The 22,214-nt window shown below is 38.9% G+C and overlaps 1 protein-coding gene and 1 long non-coding RNA gene across 5 annotated transcripts in view; one reads left to right on the top strand and one right to left on the bottom strand.

The window, feature by feature from the left end:
• Positions 1 to 22,214, bottom strand: part of fras1 (Fraser extracellular matrix complex subunit 1) — a 271,118-nt gene that overhangs the window by 71,868 nt on the left and 177,036 nt on the right. For both annotated transcript variants that reach the window (XM_017306806.1, XM_008417773.2), the window contains 4 exons: positions 20,189 to 20,273; positions 15,465 to 15,788; positions 5,516 to 5,675; positions 4,671 to 4,849 (listed from right to left, as the gene is read on the bottom strand). In XM_017306806.1, the coding sequence (XP_017162295.1) occupies positions 4,671 to 4,849; positions 5,516 to 5,675; positions 15,465 to 15,788; positions 20,189 to 20,273 (748 nt within the window). The remainder of the gene's footprint in view (positions 1 to 4,670; positions 4,850 to 5,515; positions 5,676 to 15,464; positions 15,789 to 20,188; positions 20,274 to 22,214) is intronic.
• LOC103469822 (uncharacterized) lies at positions 12,122 to 14,628 on the top strand. 3 transcript variants are annotated; one of them, XR_534411.2, is made up of 3 exons: positions 12,122 to 12,402; positions 13,199 to 13,410; positions 14,365 to 14,628. It is a non-coding gene; the product is annotated as an uncharacterized LOC103469822 (long non-coding RNA). The 3 variants fall into 3 exon arrangements; XR_534410.2 differs by having other exon boundaries at positions 12,124 to 12,402; positions 13,199 to 13,390; XR_534409.2 differs by lacking the exon at positions 14,365 to 14,628 and having other exon boundaries at positions 12,129 to 12,402; positions 13,199 to 13,414.

The following is a 22,214-nucleotide window of genomic DNA, read 5'->3' on the forward strand; positions in this document are numbered from 1 at the left end:
CACACACACACACACACACACACACACACACACACACACACGGAAACCGTTTCATAATCAGACACTGAACATCCGGCAACAGCTCAGTGAATTAAAACATCATCAAAAAGTTCATTTATTTTAGGGATTTAATTAAAAACTGAAACTCCTGTTATGTAGATTCATCGCACACATTCTCCATCTTCACAGAGAATGTTCTTCAGAGTCCAAAGTCTTATTTTCTCATGAAGTTTACAATTTATTTGGGAATAAAGAGTCTGGAGAAAGAGTTAAGAGGCGAGTGATCCACATTGGTTGGAGTCCAGTGGGACGTTTCAGGAGGCCACTTAGTTCTGGTTCATTAAGAAAAACAATCAACACAAAATCGTTTTTTTTTTGAGTCTGTTTATTGCAGTTATTGATTAATTGATAATTAAATTAGCTAACACTTGTTTCAATAATTGATTAATGCCAATTAATCGTTTCAGCCCTAAAATAGATAGAGCTACAGTATAGGAAAAATAATGCTTTTTAATGAGTCTGCAAACTGAAGTTAACCATTAATACATTACTAAATTATTTGATGCTTATTTCAATAATTGGGGCTGCACAGTGGCGCAGTTGGTAGAGCTGTTGACTTGCAGCAAGAAGGTTCTGGGTTCGATTCCCGGCCCCGGTCTTTCTGCATGGAGTTTGCATGTTCTCCCTGTGCATGGTGGGTTTTCTCCAGGTACTCCGGTTTCCTCCCACTCAGGTTAATTTGCCTCTCCAAATTGTACCTAGGCGTGAATGTGTGTGTGCATGGTTGTGTGCCCTGTCTCTGTGTTGCCCTGCGACAGACTGGTGACCTGTCCAGGTGACCCCGCCTCTCACCCAGAACGTTAGCTGGAGATGGGCACCAGCACCTTCTGACCCCACCAAGGGACAAGGGTGTAAGAAAATGGATGGATGGATATTTCAATAATCGATTAATCACAATTAGTCTGATTAATCGTTTCAGTCCTGAAGCAGGTAAGAAAACAAAGGGCCTGCTGTAAAACTGGACTCCTCCAAAATATTTCCCCTTGAATTGGTTTTCTCTGTTATCGTGGAAATAAAGCATAAAAACAAACGTCTGACCAGTCTGACCTTTACGCTAATAACCTAGAAAAGTGATATCAGTTCCTGCTGTGACAATTTTCACAGGTGTGACAATTGCCTAGAAAGAGGTCTGATTGTTAGAGATCAAATCTTCTGTCAACAACCACAGCCATTGAACTTTTACAATGCTTCAAAAAGAGTGAAAAAAGAAAAGAGTCTGCTTTCATCCCAGCGGATGAGACGAAGCTCTGTAAAGCACTTTATGGAAGCGCCGAGGGTAAAAGGTCGCTTTGAAAGCGGAGGGCGCTTCCCGGAGTAAACGCTCACATCCCTCCGGTCCCCCCAGGTTAGCAGCTTTTCTTCTCAACATGTTATCTCCGAGCGCTAATAGCCACTAATGCTGAACACGATCGGCTTTCTCTGACCTCTGAGCTTCACGCTTCCAACATGTTCGAGGTTTTCAATTAGACTGCGAGAGATTATGATGACTGAAGGCTTCACAAGGCAACACGACTTAAAAGAAAAGCTTCATATTTGACCGTGAAGTCGCTCTGTCTGAATCCTCGCTTTGTGTCACATCTTTTTGGACGAAAACTTGTAGAGATGAAATCAGTGCCACCAATCACAAGTAATGTGATGTCATGAGAGTCAGAGTCGAGTCAGCGGGATTTATTGACGGTGGCGTTGCTGCGGTAAATCACCGATTATACGGCAGATTCGATTCAACATAAATGCTCTGCAGCTTATATATGGTGCTGCTTAAAAGTTTCTGAAGGCCTCTGCTTTTATGTTGGTTGGTTTTTCACTCAACACATAAATCCAGAACTTTTCTCTGAAACACATAAAAGGGAAAACAGGAAATGGCCAGAAGGTCCTGCTGGTTTCTACAACAAACTTCTGTAATCTGTTCATATTTGTGCTAATAACAAAGATCAGCAAGTTTTCAACTGAAATATTATTATGTTTTTTTAGATCTTTTATCCTACTTTACATAGTGAGAACGTTTATAAATTTAATGCGCCAACCAGCTAAAGGAGCTATTACGCTTCCTTTTAAACAGGTTAGGTCTCTGGGCTATGCAAAACAAGTTTATTGATTTATTTTTGTTTTGCACAAAATCCTTCTTGATTGATTATATTTCAGTCTGCTCAGTTCTGCCTTTCAGAATGAGCTGTTTTAGTGCTTAAATCCACATAAGCTGCAGCTGGCCACGGACCCCAACTCACACGTGAAAATGGCTGCAAAAAGATGCACAATTATACAACTGTATGTCTTCGAAAAGAAGAAGTGGAGACTCCTGCACAATCAAAAAGAATGAAGCAGGAGGTTTCTGGATGGTAAGTCGACAATAAAACCCTTTTCCAGCAGCCATTTTACAGCGCCTACAGCGGTAAAGCCAACTAAACCTCCACTTGTGTTGCTAGGTAACAGGGCTGTCCACTAAGAAATATCAACTTTTTGAAAAAATAAACAAAAGTGTGGGTGTTTTTTTGTGTTTGCTGGGTTGCTTTTAGAAGCAGTAGAGACCCAAATGTAATTACAAAAACACAGAAAAGGTTAATTTTGCATAATATAATCCTCTTAATTAATGATTTCTTGAGGGTGGGTTGATTACTTTCTCACACCGGACTGACTTTTTTTCCTTCTTAAATTCCTTAAGAATGGAAACTACAAAAATTGGGTTAAGAACTGTAAAACATTTCAATAAAACTGGAAGGAAAGTGGAGAACCATCATCTTGGAGGAAGAAATGTGGTTGGAAAAAAACCCTGAATGATTGATGGTAACTTAAAACATTTGATGAAATCAAACCGCAGAAAAACAACAGTAACAGTGAAAGTAACTCAGTAAACTTTACAGACTATCAACACCCTGACAAGTTGCTGTGGAAAACTTTACAAAGCAGGACATTTCTGGGACATTTTCTTTTCTCCTAAAAAGTTTTAGCTTCAAACTGCGATGCGTTCAAGGATAATTAGATGTTGCTATCAGCTTTTGGCTGCCTCTTGCTGCTGAAGGTGGAAAACACTGATTAATGCTCCATTACTGGGACTTTATAGGATTTTGAGCCAATTTGCGAATAATTTGGCTGCGTTACTGATGTTCAACATAAGTCTCTGTAGGATGATCAGCTCTGTGCATCGGTTCTGAAACTTGGATTAAAGAGGTGAGAATCTTCAGCAAACAGAATGAAGATGAGAAACATAAAGTTGGCAGATTTAAACCAACTTTGAGGTGGTTAATGCTCCAAACTAAAGGAAACTTTTAAGTATTTCGCAGCATTAATACACCAGATGATCAAAAGTGCTTTTCATGACAGAGAACAAAAGCTAGATATGATAAAATACAGACGCAGAGATGTGACGAAAAAGAAAAACTTCTTAGATTTCTTTGAACAGTTTGAGAAAGTCTTAAGAAAAAGAACTATAATGGAGGAAGGAGGTGAAGGTGAAGAAAGATCGATTGTGAGACGGAGAAGTAAAAGAGAGAGATGTTAGAAAGGGCAGAGACTCCAGGAGAGAGACGGTGGAGGTGAACTTTGTTTGAGCTTCAGAAAAACACCACAAAGAGCATAAAGTCCAAGAAAACAACAGCAGGAGTCTTTGTCACTGTTTCCTCTTTGGATTTATTATTTTTACTCCCGTGTTAAATTTTTAATTTTCACCCAGCAAACCTAAAAAAGGGTTTTTGGCTTATGGTCACATGGAAACAGAAAGAAAGTAAGCAAAGCTGAAAATAGATGTAGATATTTAAAGAGAAGGCTGTGGGAAAAGGTTTAGGAGTTCAGCTTTAGGACACAAAATTATACAGATCTTAATCCATAAATTCAGAACGTAACCTTTGACCTCAGGTAAATACAATGGCATATTGTGGAGATGGTAAATAGAAAAGAAAGGAGGAGAAAAAACTCTGAGATTTTGAGATTAATCTCAGGGAATTTACATGAACTACTTAGTGTGAAAAGTCAAACATTTTCTAGAAAACACGCAGTGTAATTCTAGAAAATTTAAGAAATTTTCTAGAAATTGTTTTTTAAATTTGAGTTGGAAAATCAAAAAAATTGCTAGAAAAAAATCAGAAATTTTGAGATTAATTGCAGAAATGTTCTAGATAGAAAAAGTTTCAGGAGAGATTCAAATTTTTGACATCTGAAAAGTTTGAAAAGTTAATAGTTTGCAATAAAAATGAACATTTTGAGAGTTGTTTGGATAACAACTCTGATTAATTGGACTAACTCCAATTAATCAATTTTGACCAATCGATTAATTGGATAGAAAATTTGCACATTTTAGCCTATTTCACACAAATTTGTTTGGTAAAACATATTTCTTATGTTCTTTGGTAGAACATATTTACAGTTTTTGTTTTATCTTAAATGGAAAATATGTTTTCTGTGCAGTTTTTTGTAAAGTTTCCACTTTTGCAAAAAGTGAAAACTTCTCCAGAAAAACACTCAAAAATTTTGAGATTAATCTCAGATACGTTTGAGAAAAACTTGGGAGTTTCAAAATCAGAAGTCCAAAATTTCAGACTTTTGTGAAGTCGAAAATTCACCACAGATCCATCATTAAGTGAGCAACATTGAGCCCGGTGTGAGCGTTGAGCCCTGACCTGGAACTGGAAGGAGTCGCTGTCGTAGCTGGAGCCGAAGTGGCGGTACCAGACGGTGCCGTCATTCACGTCCTGCTGGGTGAAAGACGCCGTCGGCGTGAAGCCCTGGTCGTCCATCAGGGAGGGATGCCAGCCCTCTGGGGGGCCGTCAGCCGGCATGGACACAAGCACCACCTCCCCTGGACAGAGGATGAAGGTGATCGAACGTTTCTCCTCTCATTGTGCAACAAATCAGTCAAGCAACATAAGGAGATTAAAAAACAGGGCATCAAAAAAGTCCTAAATATATGACAGTGGAGTTGGTTTTAAGAGACTGAGCAACTTTAATAATAAATGCATTAAAAGAAGCAAATAAACACATTCATTTCTGCATATTTTACTGCTTAAAATACAATAAAAACATTCAATTTGGTGCTTATTTGCTGCATCTGCAGCTAAAAAAGCAGACACTTATTCCAGTGTCTGCCTGACTTAACGCCAACAGAATGTAGGGCTGATCTGTTTGTTATTCTGTGAATTAACCGATTAATAATTGGTTAGCAAAAGGTGCACAATAGGAGATTTTTCTTTTTTTAAATACATTTTAAACGAGTGAAGCTAAAACTATGATATTTAAGGACTTTGTGGTAGAACATGTTAACTATAATCATGATATAATTAAAGATATCACTAATTATCAGCCCTAAAGCAAATAGATCTAGTTTAGAAATAACTTTTTTGAGTCTGTATACTCCAGTTAATGATTTAACAATTACTAAAATAGCTGATGATTATTTAAAAAATTGATTAATCACGATTAATCATTTCAGCCCTAAAAGAAACATGACTCTGAACCGATCTCTCACCATGTTTGGGTTGCCCCTCTGAGGCCAGGATGGTGTAGACGATGTCGTCGGCGCCGACTCCTTTAACGTCCGTCTGCAGGTACTTCCTATCGAGCCGCACCGTGCCTCCCTCCTTCACCCAGGTCATCGGCAGAGACACCAGATGAGGAGAATCCTGAGGCTGCAGAAACAAACACCTCAGAGTCAGATGGAGGTTCCCGGGTGTTCGCAGGATAACATTCCTGCTATTAGCTGAAATTACACATGCAGCCTGGTTTTAATCCACAGAGAAAGTGATTTTTTTTTTACTTCACATTATTTCCTGCTATTTTTCTTGTATGCTTTCACTTTTGTTTGTTTTTTTAAGCCCCAGGAGTTTTCCATGCAGCAGCATCTGTCGTCTGCTCCATGGAGCAGAAATAAGAAATAACAGCAAGTTCAGTGACTGATCTGTGAACTGAAAACTTTACAATCAGGGTTATTTTTGTAATGCCGTATCGATCCCACTGCCTGCAAACCAAGAGCAGGGCTAGATGTAGGGAGAGCCTAGAGATTGCTGATGATTCATTGTCGCTCAAGGCTATTCAAGTTAAAGAAAAAAAATCAGAGAAATTCTGTCATGAAGGTTTGAATCGAGACCTTTTACCTCGCTGTGTCACCCTGCTGTCTAAATAAAAATAGCTGATGTAGAAATCCTGTGTCAGAGAATGAGAACTGTAACACTTTAGACACTTTTAAAGGAGTAAAACACTAAATATGACTGAAAAGTTTAGGAATATCAGCTCTGCTTTTAAAAACAAACCCTGGGGATGAACTGATCTCACAGAGGAAAATTATTAACTAAAAACAACTTAGTTTTTCTTTGTTACGAAACATTTTAACCAGATTATTTAATCATTTTAAATAATCTGTTCATCGCTACAACTACCTCACACTGACGGAAATAGAAAAATGGCAAAAATATCAACGACCAGCTGTGCATTCACAGCAAAGAAGTAATGGCTGCCATCTGCTCCTTCACCTGAAAATCAGCCTGATTTAACCTGTTTTTATGGAAATCTGCCCTGCAAAAGTATTCACAGCTGGTTCACACAATGTTAAATAATCTTAATCAAGGTTTCGAAAGATTTCAATTCAAATATAAGACTTTTTAAGACCATTACGAATGGAATTTAAGATCTACATCTCCACAAAAATGTATGAACTTTGTTCAGCAAACCGGCAAATTTACAGACTACTTAGCAAGGATGTATTAGCAGCTAGTTAGCGGCTTGAGTCACAGAATGCAATGAAGATGTCTGCGTGCAACTCAAACTTGAGCCTGACGGAAAAGACCCACAATAAAAAAAACAAACTAAATAGAATATATAAGCTTAAACAGTCCTGTCAAGACAAAATTTAAGACCTGCGACTGATGTAAGACCAACTTACTGTTTAATAAACAATTCAGTTTGTCATGTCTACAACAATGTTAATGCATCTTATTCAAAACTTCTAAATGTTTTACCAACTCAAAATTAAGACTTTTAAAGACCTTTTTAAGAACGTTATGAATGGAAATTAAGACTTGTTTCTTCACAAAAAATGTATAAACTTCGTCCATCCAACTGGCTAAAAATTTGCACTTATCCAAAAGCTAGTTCGCTAGCTAGTAATGGCACATTAGCAGCTAGTTAGCGGTAGCCTCAACCGCCTTGAGTCACAGAACGTTCTTCAAATTTTGGCCTGAAGATACATCCAATGCACAACATCAAAAAGCCCTGTCACGACAAAATTTAAGACTTAAGATTAGTGTAGTTAAGGCCAACTTTATGTTTTTTATATGAATTTAAAGTCTTAATTTTATGTACACTATATGGGTGCATGAACACATTAGATTGAGATCTGGATTATGGCGAAGTTGAAGGAAAAAAGATTAAAATGGTATAAGCTACAACCAAATTTCTCTGCATTTGTGGATTCACCAATTCGTGTATATTTTTGTAGAGCATATCTAAAATGCAACTTGTGAAGCTGAAATACCAAGACGCAATGTTACTGAGCACAATTTGCTCACATTTGCAAGGCGCCATTAATTTCACTTAGCACTGACTGGCTGCATTACTTAAGGAAAAGAGGAGAGAGAATATTAAGAATAATGTAACATCTTAGAAATTAACCCAAAAAATATTACCACATTTTTTCTAATTAAAATACATATTTTTATTCATTTTCTGGCTCTGTAATAACTTCACTGAGTCATTTATACTTTTCTGTATTTATTCTTAATTATGGCCATCCCAGTCCTGCATAATGAATCCCTGGGAGGATTTTAATAGCGAGCTTTCCCCGTGTTTCACTTTGAGCTAAAGATAAAAGCACAAAGGCTCAGATACCTACAGCAGTGCAAAGCATAAATACTCTGCTGCAAGAGTTGAAAAAGGTTGTAAAACATCAAAAAGGTGTGAATACGGCGTGTCAGACAGATAGTGTGTGGCATGCATGAGAATCTAAATGTGCAGATAACAACCTGCAGGCCATCTGCAGCACTTCTGCCTGCTGCTGGGCTGATCCGAATCACACTGATTCACAGAGGCCAAGACAGAAAGCAGAGAAGCACAGAAAGAGAAACCACATACATCAGCATGGCAGGCTTTTAACTCACAGAAACGCGTCATCTGGGAGATAATGGCTCTCTCAGGATGAACACCAGGAGCTCTCAAGGACATTTAGAGCCAGGAGCTCAGGATAAAGCGGGTCAGAGGGACCTGGTTGGGTTTTTAACTAATATTTTCCCTCTGGTCTTGTTCTGACCTGCAGCTGCAACCGTATTTATTAATTTCTGATCTTTGCTTGGACAGCCCTCAAATCTAACGAGCTTTTTCCACGTGAGATTCGAGTTGATAAACAGCCTAATCTCCGTCAGACAGGTGCGAAAGCTAATGACAGGCTCATGCAAATGAGGAGGAAAAAAGGCAAATTTGCCTAATGTCATTTTAAATAGCCTGAACACAAAGAATAAGGAGAAAGTGAAAAGCAGGAAATGAACACAAGCAGTGCTCCATCAGAGGCTGTGTCTCCATTACTAATGTGAGGAAAACTTTGTCAATATTCCACTACTGTCGAAAAAACAATAACAAACTACTGTAAACAGATGCACAGTTATGCAACCATGCCTCTTTGAAAAGCAGAAGTGGAGCCTCATGCACAACCAACAAGTGGTTTCTGAATAGAAAGTAAACAACTAAAGAGAAGTCTCTTCAAACTGCCATTAGCTGCGTTTTCATTACAAATGTGCGCAAAACGTTGTCAATATTCTACTAATATTGAAAAAACTACAACAAAATGGCTGCAAACAGTTGTGCAACCTTCTTTGAAAAGCAGAAATGGAGCCTCGTAAACAATCAACAAGAATACAGCAAGTAGTTTCTGAATAGTAAGTCAACAATGTCAAAAAAACACAATTTTGCAATTGCTGTGTTTGCATTAAATGAAAAAATGTAATAAAATTGCATGTGAATAAGTTAGTTCACGCGATAAGCTGCTGCATCATCTTCCTACCTCTACCACGTCTTCTTCATAGTTTGCGCCAGTGACATCGGTTTGTTGATCATGTGATGCAAAAAAAAAAGTTTCTCCATTAGAATTTTACAAAACAATCCAAAAAAAAACATTATCCAGTTTTTTTAAAATTGCTGTGTTTCCATTAAGCATATATATTTTTTTCTAAATGTCAAATTGCTCAATCATTGGATTACTGGAAATGCAGCTAATGACGCAAGTTTTACTACAGTATGTATTTAGTGTTGAGCAAAAAGTATCCAGAGGGTGTTTTGCTTTTAAAATGACTAAATGTGTGGAGAAACTGTTCACAAGAAGAAACTTTAGGAATGTCAGGTTTTGAGACCGCACTATGTAAAACCACTCTGAAATAAATAAAAATATATCTTATCCTCAGCCACAGTATGCATGAAACATGTATAAGCGGAGACCTTTATAGAGCTTCCAGACAGAATGTAAACCAAGACGATGCAGAGATTTTGGCTCCCGTCCACAAAAACAGAAATAAATGACTCTGCAGAGATGGAGTCAGAGTCATCCATAAAACATCAGCTGGCTGCCCGCCTGGACGGTCGTGCTGTTGTAATGACAGAGTTTCACGCTCCCACAGGGGGGCGGGCGAACAGGACGATTCCACCGACTTCTCAAAAAGAAATTGAAAGGCGCAGAATGATGATTAAATTCTCTTTGGCAACACATTTCAATTGAATCCAGAACGACTGAGTGTGGCATCTACGGCGAGAGAGGGAGGGAGCTGAGAGCATGCAGGCAATATCTGACGCTGCAGGTAAAGTAAAGTGGGCCCATAAAAACATTGAGCAGGGTTCCTTTAACCCTGAAAGAAATGCCAACTTATGGCACTGAAGAGTTGCTTAAAGGTTAATATTGCCTGAACTTTGGGATGTGCATCAGGAATTGTATAATTAGGTCATTAGGAACCTGGTAAGAAGAAGAAAAAACTCAATCATACAGTTTCTACACTTTTCCCCCAGTAAAACTCAAGAACTTTTCAAGCATTTTCAGGGTAAATGTCCAAACTTTCCCACCACCACACTTTGGAGTTAAAAGCAAACTGTGAATAAATACCTTCACTCTTCTAAGACAACTTTTTAACTTCTACAAAACTACTCTATAAATTCTAGAAAAGTACTTTTATGTTCCTAGGAAACAACCTTTTAACCTTTTACTATAAAAGTACTTTGAAATTTTTGGAAAACAACCCCATATCTTTTAAAAAGTAATCTGTAAATAGTTAATATGTACCTTTGACCTTCTAGGAAGCAACTCTTTAACTTCTAGAAAAGTAACCCAGAAACCAACCATTTTATGTTTAGAAAGTTCTGGAAAAGTACTTCAGTGTCTAGAAAAAGCAATTAAATGTCTAGGAAGTACTCTGAAAGTTCTAGAAAAATACCTTAGACCTTCTACGACAAAACTCCTTAATTTCTAAAAAAAAAAATATTCTAACTTGTAGATAAGTACTTTCAAACCTTTACTGTTTAGAAAAGTACGCCAAGTCGTAGAAAAGTATTTCATAGCGTCTGGAAAACAGCTGTTAACTTCTAGAAAGTACTATCAAAGTTCTAGAAAAGTACTTCAGACTTTTTAACTTCTTGAAAACCACCCTGTAAATTCTAGATAAGTACCTTCAAGTTTCTAGGAAGCAACTTTTTAACGTTTAGAAAAAGTACTTCAGAGCATCTGGGAAAACCCTTTAACTGCTAGACCCTTTAACCCTTTAACTCTACAAGTTGCAGAAAAGTACTGTTTACCTTTTAAACCTTTTAAATTGTTACAACACTTTAACTTCTAGAAAATACTTTGTATGTCCTAGAAAGGTACATTTGAACTTTTGGGAAACAATCATTTCTTGTCATTGACAGAAATTAAAATTTCTGTTACGTTTGGTTTTTCTTGTCGTAGTGTTTCTTTTAGGTTTAAAATGATAATAATAATAAAAAAAAACCTTCCTATTCCAGACGCTATAACCAGCTACAACTGCAACTTGTCTACAAATCAAGAAAAGAGTCCAGGAGGTCGATCTTCATCCACTCGACATCCACCATCTCCTTGAAAACAGAGCTCAAGTATTTCCCCCTCTAGCGCCGGATGTGTGATCGTTTATTTCTCCTCCATTTCTGGTGGGAAACAGATGAATCCCCGGTTTTTTTTTTTTTTTGAGGCTCAAAGACTTTTTCTTTGGGACAGAAATTAAAAGCCAGACGTCCTGCTTTCTATTCTGCTGACCTCCCTCCATCAGGAGGAAGTCCATCCATCAGGGGATCGTTATGGTCTGATTAGCCTCCTGCGCTACACAACCGTAATCCGATTTTCCAGGAGGCCTTTTGTACCCGGCACAACCTGGATCCGACATCACCAGGAAAAACTGAAGACTCACCGACTCAAGTTTGCTGTTAATGAATCCCTCGAGGTTTTATCGCGGATCATTGTGAGGGATCAGCTTTCATCTGCAGATTTGGGATTCTATCTTATCTTGTTTTTATCTTTTCTGCTTGTGTGCGATCTAAAACATCCTCTCCATCTGGATGCTTTGAGCGTAAATCCACAGAAGACAGCTTGGCATTTTGGCAGGTCCACACAGGCCGGCTTTAATTAGATTCTGAATATCCAGGAGTCCCACGAGATCCGGGTAAACATCTCAAATGTTTAGCAAACGAGCTGTGGGTCGGCCATGTATAGCCGGCAGACTGCACTCAGTTCATAAGTTTAAGGCACATCATTTTACTCGACGGGCGCTCTGCGACGTCTCGAGGAGCTCTGATATTTCTGACAACGTCTGACAGAAAACAGATTCTGAGCTGTGATAGAGCAGCAACAAAGCGCTTCTCTTTTCCAGCATTGTACAGCAGCAAAACCAGCCGACCGAACGTGCTGGAACTCAGCTTGGGTTGCTAGGTAACGGGCTGGGCTTTGCTTGGGTTGCTAGGTAACGGGCCCTGCCTTCTGATTTGTAATGTTACATTCCAGAGGTTTTCAACACCAAAAAACACTAACTTGCTGCCAAAAACTGTCTGGTTGGGTGTTTTTAAGAGCCTCCCAGCTCTTGGGTGTTTGGCTTGTTAGGAAACAACCTTTTAACTTCTAGAAAGTACCCCTGAAAGTTCTAGAAAAGTACTTTGAAACGTTTGGAAAACAAACGGCCCATAACTGATATGGGCCGTTTTTGGAAGCCAATGAAAAAACAAAAAGTTGTACTTCCTGTCAGTCAGGCATTTGACCTGTGAATATTTGATTTTACATGGAGCGTTGCTGCCATCTATTGGAATTTTATGGAACTGCTTTACTTCATTCAGACATTTCTATCCCAAATGCCGTATTTCAGTTTAGGTTTCTTCAAAGCAGCGCTAGTAAGTAGCAGTTTATATGTCATAATGAGCGTTTATGTTAACATATGTGAAAACAAGTAGGTTTTACCAAATTAATTTAAGCTTATTTGAGTTAGTTTTGGAAATATCTGAATGCTGAGAGAGCTTTGATTGTTTGCGATAAGCTAACTAGCTAGCATGCTAACTTTTTAGCAAGAAATATGAGCTTGTTTTAAGTAAATATTTCCTTAATATTGATTAAAAAGAACTTGTTTCACTGGCAGATTATTTCACTTATAGCAAGAGACTTTCCATGTGTTAAGTTAATTTATCTTCCAATGGAACAAGCACTTGTAATCAATTTTAAGGAAATATTTACTTAAAAACTTAAATCTTATTTCAAGTGTACTAAGATACTTGCACTAGAAACTAGACCAAAAATACCCTGTATTGTATTGTAGCTCAGAGTTGTTCATCCTTCTGAGGTAGTTTTGTTGTGGCACTGCTGATGTTTGCAACTGAATGTAAAACTTTTCTGTTGGCTGCTCTCGGCTCATTCCGAGTTGTTTGTGTTTTGGCCATTTCTGTCCATTTTACATGGAAATAAAGGAAGAAGTAATTAATCCTGACTCATGTGAAAGTCAGGATTCAGTTTGGATGATGGCTATGGTGGTACAAGACACCATAGCAACACGATTATAGTGTAAAATGTGAATTTTGTACAGTAGGTGCCCTTTAAGATAATTATTGTGTTTAAATTAAAGAAATATACTGGTGATTGAAGCCATTACTGCTGCAGAGCTCTGCTCACTCTCTGTCTTTGCTTTCTGTTCTGTAGTTTATGCCGTGATAATCCACTTGTGTGGATCAAACAACAAGGCAACCAGGAGGCGGCAGCGACGGTGACCACTCTGGGATATTATCCAAAAGCTGCGGACATAAACCGAGGACGTTCCGTTAGCTTTCCATCATCCTGTCTGTCCTGCTTGGCTTGAAGGCATGACAGACTGCAGAATCAGGACATTTTACAGTAAATTAATACTGCCATGTGTGAGTGAGTGTGTGAGTGGGATGTTATTGATTTACAGAAGGGGAAGAAGAAGAAGAAGAAGCAGAGGAGGTTTAGCCTGAAGCACTCCATCTGCACACAGCCAGACAAACAGAGCTGCCCTCCAAAATCAAAATGTTTTGACTGCGTGAGCAGAAAAACTAGAGGAAAAGTTTCTCTGCAGTGGGAAAAAAAACAAAACAAAACAAGTTTCAACAGCCTAAGCTCTTAAAACCCACAGCCATCACTCTGTCGAAGAATTACTTGCTGCAATCAACTATTAATACAAATAAAATATATGTAAAGAGGACCTATTATGCAAAATACAGATTTTGCACGTTTTTGTACTTCCAATTGGTTCTCGACTGCATCTAAAAACCTAAAAAAAATAATAATAATAAAAAATACACCACAACCCGTATTTCTCTGGCAATAAGTTAGTTTTCTGGTGTCTGGAAAATGAGCCAGTTCAAAAACCTCCACAAAGTAACGTCACAAATCAGAAGGCACTGTCCGTTACCTAGCAACCCAAGCTGTGCTCCAGCATGTTTGGTCAGCTGGTTTTACCACTGTATGCGCTGTACAATGAAAAGACACTTGCTGCATTCCTGTTGGTTTTTATTTGAACTGCCTTGCTGCTGAAATGTGCTTTGCAATAAAATCTGAACTTGTAACTTGAACCAACAGTGAAAATGCGACATCGTTCCAGTGGAATCTTGAATCCTTAAAAAACAAAAATCAGTGCCGCTTTGCTTCCTGCCTTCGGTTCACTTAGCAACCAGGAAGCCGAAAGGATATTTATCTTTCCAAACATCCCCTCTACCTGCAGCCGCTCCTCCTGTTTGGTCGCCGGGGTTGACGCCGGCTGCAAGATAATTGCGTCCTTGTGATGAAACGCTCACCAGAAGAGATGACAGCTGCCATTGTAATGACTCGACCTGCTTTTTCAGTTTTAGCAGTGAGGCTACGGGGATCTGTCAGCGCCTCCAGGAAACTATTTTCAGGGATAAAGTCAGCAGAGCATCCTGTGAGGACATGTCAGCTGGAAGCAGAGGGATGACTGCTCAACTTGATGCAATTAAAGGCGCCTAGAGGAATGCAGTTCGTGCCCAAATGGTTTTACTTGAAGGCGTTGCATTATAAAAGAGCAACATGTGAAAAGATTATCCCTGTCAAACTTCAAAAGTCAAATTTGTAATGCTTCACACAACATACTCACACAAATGTATTATCATAGTTCAGTCTGGTCAAAACAATTTTTAACTGTAAATTTAAAAAATGAAAATAAAAAATGTTTATTTATTACAGCATTTTTTAAAACACAATCTTACCAAGCATTTTTGTTCTCATTTCTAATTATTTTTCTGTTATTTGTTTTAAAACCGTCACACATTTTTTTCTTTTAATTTAGTTTCAAAGAGAGGAATTGAAATGTAATAAATAAGTGGTTTAGCTGCTTTATGTGTTTTATTTCATTTAACTGTGTGTTTTCTGGGAGGAAGAATGTTTGTTTTGTGATTCAAAAGGATTTCAAACATTAATTGAATTAAAATGTTCGTTTTAACTTTAAGCAATATTTGGAGTATTTGTCTGCCAAGAACACAGAATCTTACCAAATGTTCTTAGGACACTTCAAATAAGACAAAATTAATTCACAGGTAACTTTTCAGCAATATATGTTGTCTTAAGTACATAATTCCTTAATTTTGATGAAAAGTATTTGTTCTAGTTGTAGATTATTTTGTTTATAACACTGGAAAACTTTCATGTTAGAAGTGAAATAATCTGCCAGAGGAAAAGGTCGATATTAAGGAATTATTGACTTAAAACAAACTCCTACTTCTTACTTAGAAGTTACTTTTTAGTTAATTTTGTTTTATTTCAGGTGTACTGAGATATTTGAACTAGAAACTAAACCAAAAATACTTGGTAAGATTTAGGTTTTTTGCAGTGCAGCTAATTATGTTTGTCATATGTTGTGTTTCTGCAAATAGAAAATGTTAGTTGGAAAAAAAGTTTGAATGCGGAGCTGTTGACGTCACGTTGTCCTCCTTACCTTCTGGACTATTCGAACCTGGAGCAGGACGTTCCTGTAGCTGTGGCCGTCATTCACCTGCAGCACCGCGCCGTCCTCCGCCGCCGCCGCGCCGTCGTGGACGTACTGGATCTGCTCCCTGGAGAGCTCCTCCAGCTTGAATCTGCTCAGGGCGCGGTCGCCGTGGAGACGGGTCAGCCGGCCGTGACGGGGCGGTTCGAGGACCATGACCAGGACGTCGGCGGGGTTGTCGGGGTCGTTGATGTGCAGCACCGACTTGGTGATGGCGGCCAGGCCGCCGGGCTCCTCTAAGGTCAACGGAGCGAGGGTCACCACTCTGGGGGGCTGGGAGTAGAAAATAATGAGGCAAAGAAGTACGATTTCTGTTTTCAAATGCAGAAGGTGGCCATTAATCTCGCTTTAGCAGGTTAGAGTAGGTCCAAGAGCTACACAAAACGTTTATGAAACAAAATCATTTTTAGATAACGAGATTTTATTCTGATCCGTTGATAATAAGCTGCTATAGGGTGTCTTGTCTCTTTAAGCCTCTTAGCTCGATATTTACACTCATACATAAAAATGTCTGCAAACAAATGTGAAATTATGCAACCGTACATCTTTGAAAAGCAGAAGTGGAGCCTCCTGCACAACCAAGAAGAATGCAGCAAGTGGTTTCTGGATGGTAAGTCAACAACAAAACTCTTGTCTTTTCCAGAAACCATTTATTTAATTTATTTATTTATTTCCCCCTGGGATCAATAAATCATTGATCCCAAAACCAGCTGACCAAACGTGCTGGAGCTCGGTTGGGGTTGCTAAGTAACGGCACAGTGTCATCATTCGAGAGGTTTTTGAAACAGATCATTTTTCAGATACAAAAAACATTAACTTATTTCCAAAAAACACACTGCAAAAAAAAAGACAATCAATGTCGAGCTCATTTATGAAGCACTTTTAAAACATTTTTGGTGTAGTTCCACTTGAAATTAGACAAAACAAGTAACTGGGTGGCTTTTTTTAAGCACTTGAGCTGTTTTCAGGAGAAGGTGGGAACCAAATAGCACGAAAACGTCCAAAGAGTAAATTTTCCATAACAGGTCCCCTTTAAAAAAAAACATCATTCTGTTTGAAGATTTGGAAACTGCTGCAGAGAAAACATCTCATCGCCATGAAAGGCTGCTGAGAAGATCTCAAAACCTGACAGTGGTTGTGTTTTCCTCTGCATGACTGCAGCCTGGCGCTGCGGCCGCCTGCTGCAGCGTGGAGCCGCAGTGTTGAAGGCAAGACGGAGGTTAAACAGGGCGCTTCGTTAAACATGGCGCTTCGTTAAACAGAGCGCTTCGTCAAGCAGCGCCTCACACAGCTAACAAAGCAGCGAGACGCGGAGGCCTCCCGTTGTGAGAAACCTTCTCCAGAGCTGGTCGTTGCCTTCCTGCTCCTAATTACCGAATAAAGACGAGAAGAGGAGAGAATCTGGTTCATTTCTTCTCTAACCATAATGGGACTCTTTTAATGCAGTTTTTAAAATATGACATTCAACTGATGTGCAACTTTTAGCCTTCCACAGGTGGTCCACTGGCGCCCCCTAGTGGGCAGCAAGGTACTGAATGCAAACGTATTTTCCGTGACGTGAGTTTAAAGTGCGACACTACAGCTAGCTTACCAAAGGATTGTGTTTAAAACTTGTAATGAATAAGTGGATTAAAACCAGATCACTCAAAAAAAACCTTACTGTTGAAAAAAAAAAACAACTCCAGCAAAACGTTTATGATCAGAGGAAGTCATATCTGATGTTGGTGGATAATTCTATACATCATGTTTATGGCTAAGCAACTCAAGTCTATTTTTCTTTTATTGTGCTTCTAAATGTTATTAATTCACACAAATCTTGGTAGGAAAGAACAACTTATTTTTTCGATTTCCGTGTGTTTTTTGACATCATCAGAAAACTAAGACTGCAAACTTTCAGAATCTGTAAATAACTGAAAAAGCCCTGAGTCAACATGTTCACATTTACAAAACAGCGCATTAAGATGGCCAAAGAAAACAACAAGAGAGTCAAGAGGCTCATATTTTCAATTCAGTTCACATATATTAAGATGTGTTACTGCAGGATAAGTTCAAGTGTTTGTTAAATGGTCTTCAGTAGGAAAAAGTTTGAGAAACGCTGCATTTAGTACTCGCTTTGTTATTGACAGTGAAAAATCCAGGAATATTTTGCTGCATAAAACTGCTCAAAGCATGAAACATCTAAATGTGAACATTATCTCGTATTTCTGGAAAGTTCAGTACATTTGTCTGAAGTGCTATTTTTCTAAAAGCTTATCAAAGCGCATGCTGTGAGCAGAAAAACAACCTGAAGATTCGCTTGCCGGGCAGGGGGAATGCGCTGAGCTGCAGGTGGAGAAGCGAGCGGGTTAGAAGCCGTCGGGTCGGGAGCTCCGAGCGGCGCAGCGTGACGCAGGGCGTGCGTCTAATGTGAATCGCTCCTCGGCTGCTGGATGAACTCCAGCGTTTTGGCTGCAAAGCAGCAGCTCAAGCCGAACGAAACGCCTCGAACAAACCGGAGATGCCCTGATTCAGGGTGACCCAGACCCAGATTCTTTCACCAGAGTTTCTACTGGTTAAATTTAGAAGCAGGAAATCCACCAGGGTTTAAATTTAAGTCCTTCATGAAAACAGCTGATTTACTTATTCAATAATTAAAGAAAGTTAAGTATTTTCAAGTCTGTCTCAGATATGTGTAATATGTGACTTTACTTGATTAAAGGTTTATTATTATGCATTATGCTTCGTTGAATAGGTTAGGATAGGTCAATACAAAACATGTTTATTACATTTTGTGTACAAAATCATTCTGAGACAATGAGATTTTAGTCGTCTCAGTTCTGCCTACTGAGCTGTTTTTGGGTCTCTGTTTCTTTAAATCCAAAGAAGCTGCTGCTGGCCACGCCCCTCCAACTCAAAGTTTACATTCACACCTAAAAATGGCAGCAAACAGACGCACAATTATACAACCATTCATCTTTGAAAAGCAGAAGTGGAACCTCCTGCACAACCAACAAGAACACAGCAAGTGTTTTCTGGAATGTAAGTCAATAGCATAACACTTTTGTCTTTTCCAGCAGCCATTGTGCAACGCATACAGCGGTAAAACCAGGTGACGGAACACGATGGAGCTTTGGGTCAGCTGGAGGAACTTCAAGCATCATCTTAGTTTTCATGAATCAATAAATGCAAGATTCAAATATTGCGAAAAGAAACATCATTCTAAGTCAGAGCTACAAATCATGGGACAAAGATGTAAAAATGTTGATGGAGGAAGCAATTTATAAATAAATGTACAAATTTAAGACATTTGTTTCAAGAAAGCATTAAAAAACTTAAGAAAATTTAAGATTTTTAAGCAGTAAATGTAACATTTTGGAGCCTCCATCAGCCCTGGTACAGAGAAAGCTTCAACATGAATAACAAAGAGGCAAAACTTTTCCAGGTTTTTTTTTTTCTCGTGAGGCAGATGACTTGTCTCTGGCGCCGACCTAGACTGTGTCGTCACGTCTCTGATCCACACAATAAAACCGAAGACGTGCCGGTGCTGCCTAGGAGCGGCAGCGTGTGGGGCTTTAAATCGTGCAAAGGCACGCCTGCACACCAAAGGAAACGGCTGAAATCTCCCACCTGAGGCAAATGAAAACAATCAGGAGGCAGACTCAGGTGGGAGGGCAAACCCTTTATTCTGCTCAGGAGAGGTGTCCAACCTTTCATCTGCAGCTCTTTCCCCAAAAAGCCACGGCTCAGATTGCAGCGCTGCTGCAGAAACAAATTGTCTGTTTTGTGTCGGGGGTTAAAACTCACTTCTCTTCTCACTGAAAGGAGCCAGTGACTTCTATCAAAGGAAGCACAGCAGAGCAGACAGAGCTATCGGAGCAGAGCCGTCATCTGAGAAACCGTCTCTTTAAATCAAAGAGCAGTCTGATCTGTGCGGCTACTTCAGCAGATATCTGCAAACAGCAGATCTCTGAAACAGAAGCAGACATCGCAGTCACTTAAAATAAAGTGTTTCTGTTAAGATCCTTGGTTGTTTTTTTATTTGTGTTTTGTTCATTCCTGAGTTCTTCGTTATTGTGACAATGGCCTTGTCATATTTAGTTCACTTTTTAAAGTTTATTTCTTGTGTTCTTTTTTGTGTATTCTGCACCGCAGAAACAAAATCTTACAAGGTATTTCTGTCCAGTTTCTAGTCCACATTTATTTTTTTGAAATCGCACAAAACTAACATAAATTAACTTTTTAGCAAGGTATAGGAGCTTGTTTGGAAGTCAAAGTCCAAGTTCCACTGGCAGATTATTTCACTTCTAACATGGGAAAATGGCTTGTAAGTGAAATAAAAAAAGTTACGTTTGCTAATTTTGTATATTTTTGTTCCTTCGTTATGTTGTGTCTCCCTCGTGTGGCAGATTTAGGTTACTGCACCTCTATTTAAGCAGACTTTGTTTTTAGTTTGCAGATCAGTTTGTGTTCAGTTAACCTCAATCTATTATTTATCCTTTGATTTATTTTTGCACTGCTCTGTTACCTGTTTTTGAAATGATTAAATTTAAATGTTTTCCCATTTTTAACAGCTTTTGTGTGCTTGTTTAAATCTGGTCCTTTACAAACAAACAAACATACATTAAAAAAGATCCGGAGAAGCTGAGATCTTTTGCTTTCAAGATGTGGAGTGATCAACCAAAGTGAGTGTTTACCTGCATGGACACGGCGTGAACCTGAACTGCAGCCGGTTGAGAAAACATCTGGGGGTCAGCAGCTCGTAAGGTGAACTCACCAGTCCTATACAAAGGAAGAAGACATCATGAGCAACAAAAAGGCAGCCGATTCAAACCGATTGAAAAGGTGAAACTACTCTGATTGAGCAGCAGACGTGCTCTTTAGACCAGGATGTGTCTGGAAATGAGTCAGCTGAGGCTAACGGTGTGAGCGATTAGACCTAATCACCTGAGGAGAGGAAACGAGGACAGTAACCCGCCACAGTTCACATCAGCAATATGTGACCATCCTGCCTCATCATTACAGGTTTATTAGAAACAACTTCCAGGGGCCGGATCAGCCAGTCTGAGCACCGACTGGAGCAGGACAGACGTAAATCACCAGGAGGACAGTGTGTGATGCAATCGGTTTAAATTACGTTAATATTTTACAATAATTATTTGAATACATTCACGTTCCTTGGAACTATAGAAGATACTTCCATCTGATTGGCTGCTAACATTTGGTCCAGAGTGTAAATTCTCAGTCATCAACAATAAGACAAGGTCGATTCACGTGATAATTCAAAACATGCACCATGTTGTGTTCAAAATTAAAACTGGCTTAAAAAATAAGAAACAAAAGCTTATTAGAAGTTTATTTTAGTAAAGTTTTTGTGCTTTCAATGTAATAAACAAGCCTCGTCTGAAAATATATTCAATTTGTTTTAAATATGACCACAAACGTTACTATGAGGTGAAGATTATTCATACAGAATGACACAATAACCAGGATGAGGAGGAGTTTAACGTTACGTCATTGGAGGAGACGCTGTGATCGAAGCTCCGCCCCCTTTGAGAGTAGCTGCCGTTGCTAAGCAACATATGAAACACTTTACATTTGTGCCAAACTCTGATGATGTTGGACGTTTTTTGTCCTTTAATTGTGATTAAAGTTCTGAACATACTGCAACTGGAATTAGTGTCGTTTTCTTTTTTTTGTGAAACGTAAACCTACTTCGGAGAGCATCCGCCGCGACGCCATCTTGGATTATTTTTACATACAATACAAGAGTTCTTGTTTTTCATCCGTAATTAAAACACAGTTTAAAATATTCTCTGGTTCTGCTGGGGGTTTCTACTGAAATTTCCCTAAAATCCTTCAAAACTAGACAACTGAGCAAAATGCGAAAATTCAACTGGATTAATTTGGGGTGGGTTTGGAGGGAAACCCAGACTTCCCTCTCTCCAGCTCCTCTGGGTGCCAGCAGAAAATAAATGAACATTTGAGAGCCTAAACCTATTTTTATTACAGCCTTCACTCTGTGTTTATAGATGCTCCTGAAATAACCACTGAGTCTCTCAAAAAGGCATAAAGAGCCAAACGAAAGCACCCAGGTCTGATCGGCAGATGATGCAGCTAGTTTTAATACAGCTGTGAGTCTGCAGGCGTTATCCAGCACTCCACATAATTTGAAAAATACGGCAGTAATAAGGGGATTTAATCGCATTTGGGTGGCTTACATTCCGATGTCTGTATTAATCTAAAAGCCTTAAACTGGGCAACAGATCATATTTTGCTCATTTATTGGCTTTCTGCTGTATTAGGCCACAGCAGCTGCATCACAACTCACTGCACTGTTTATTAGGTTTATTGTGACTGGATAAAAGGACACTGGAGTCCAACACAGAACAGAACGGACTTATTTCAGAGCAGCTGCAGTGTTAAACAACAAAACAAGCTGATGGTTTGGATTGAAAGAGACAACACAATCACTCTGATGTGTTTTCTGTCATCAGATTTGGGTCAAAAGCAGCAAAAAAACAAACAAAAAAAAAAGCAGAACATAAATTATTTACACCTCATTTTTACAGGATCCAGTAAAGGGCTGGGCAACAAATGGATAAAATATACATATGGCGATAGATAAATACATCTGATAGAATATTCAATATTCAATATATAGAATATTCACTGAACTCTGATCTGGAACCACACAGCATTCTGGGAGATGTAGGCAGAGGA

The sequence above is a fragment of the Poecilia reticulata genome, linkage group LG9, assembly GCF_000633615.1.
Source record: "Poecilia reticulata strain Guanapo linkage group LG9, Guppy_female_1.0+MT, whole genome shotgun sequence".
In the NCBI taxonomy this organism is placed as follows: Eukaryota; Metazoa; Chordata; class Actinopteri; order Cyprinodontiformes; family Poeciliidae; genus Poecilia; species Poecilia reticulata.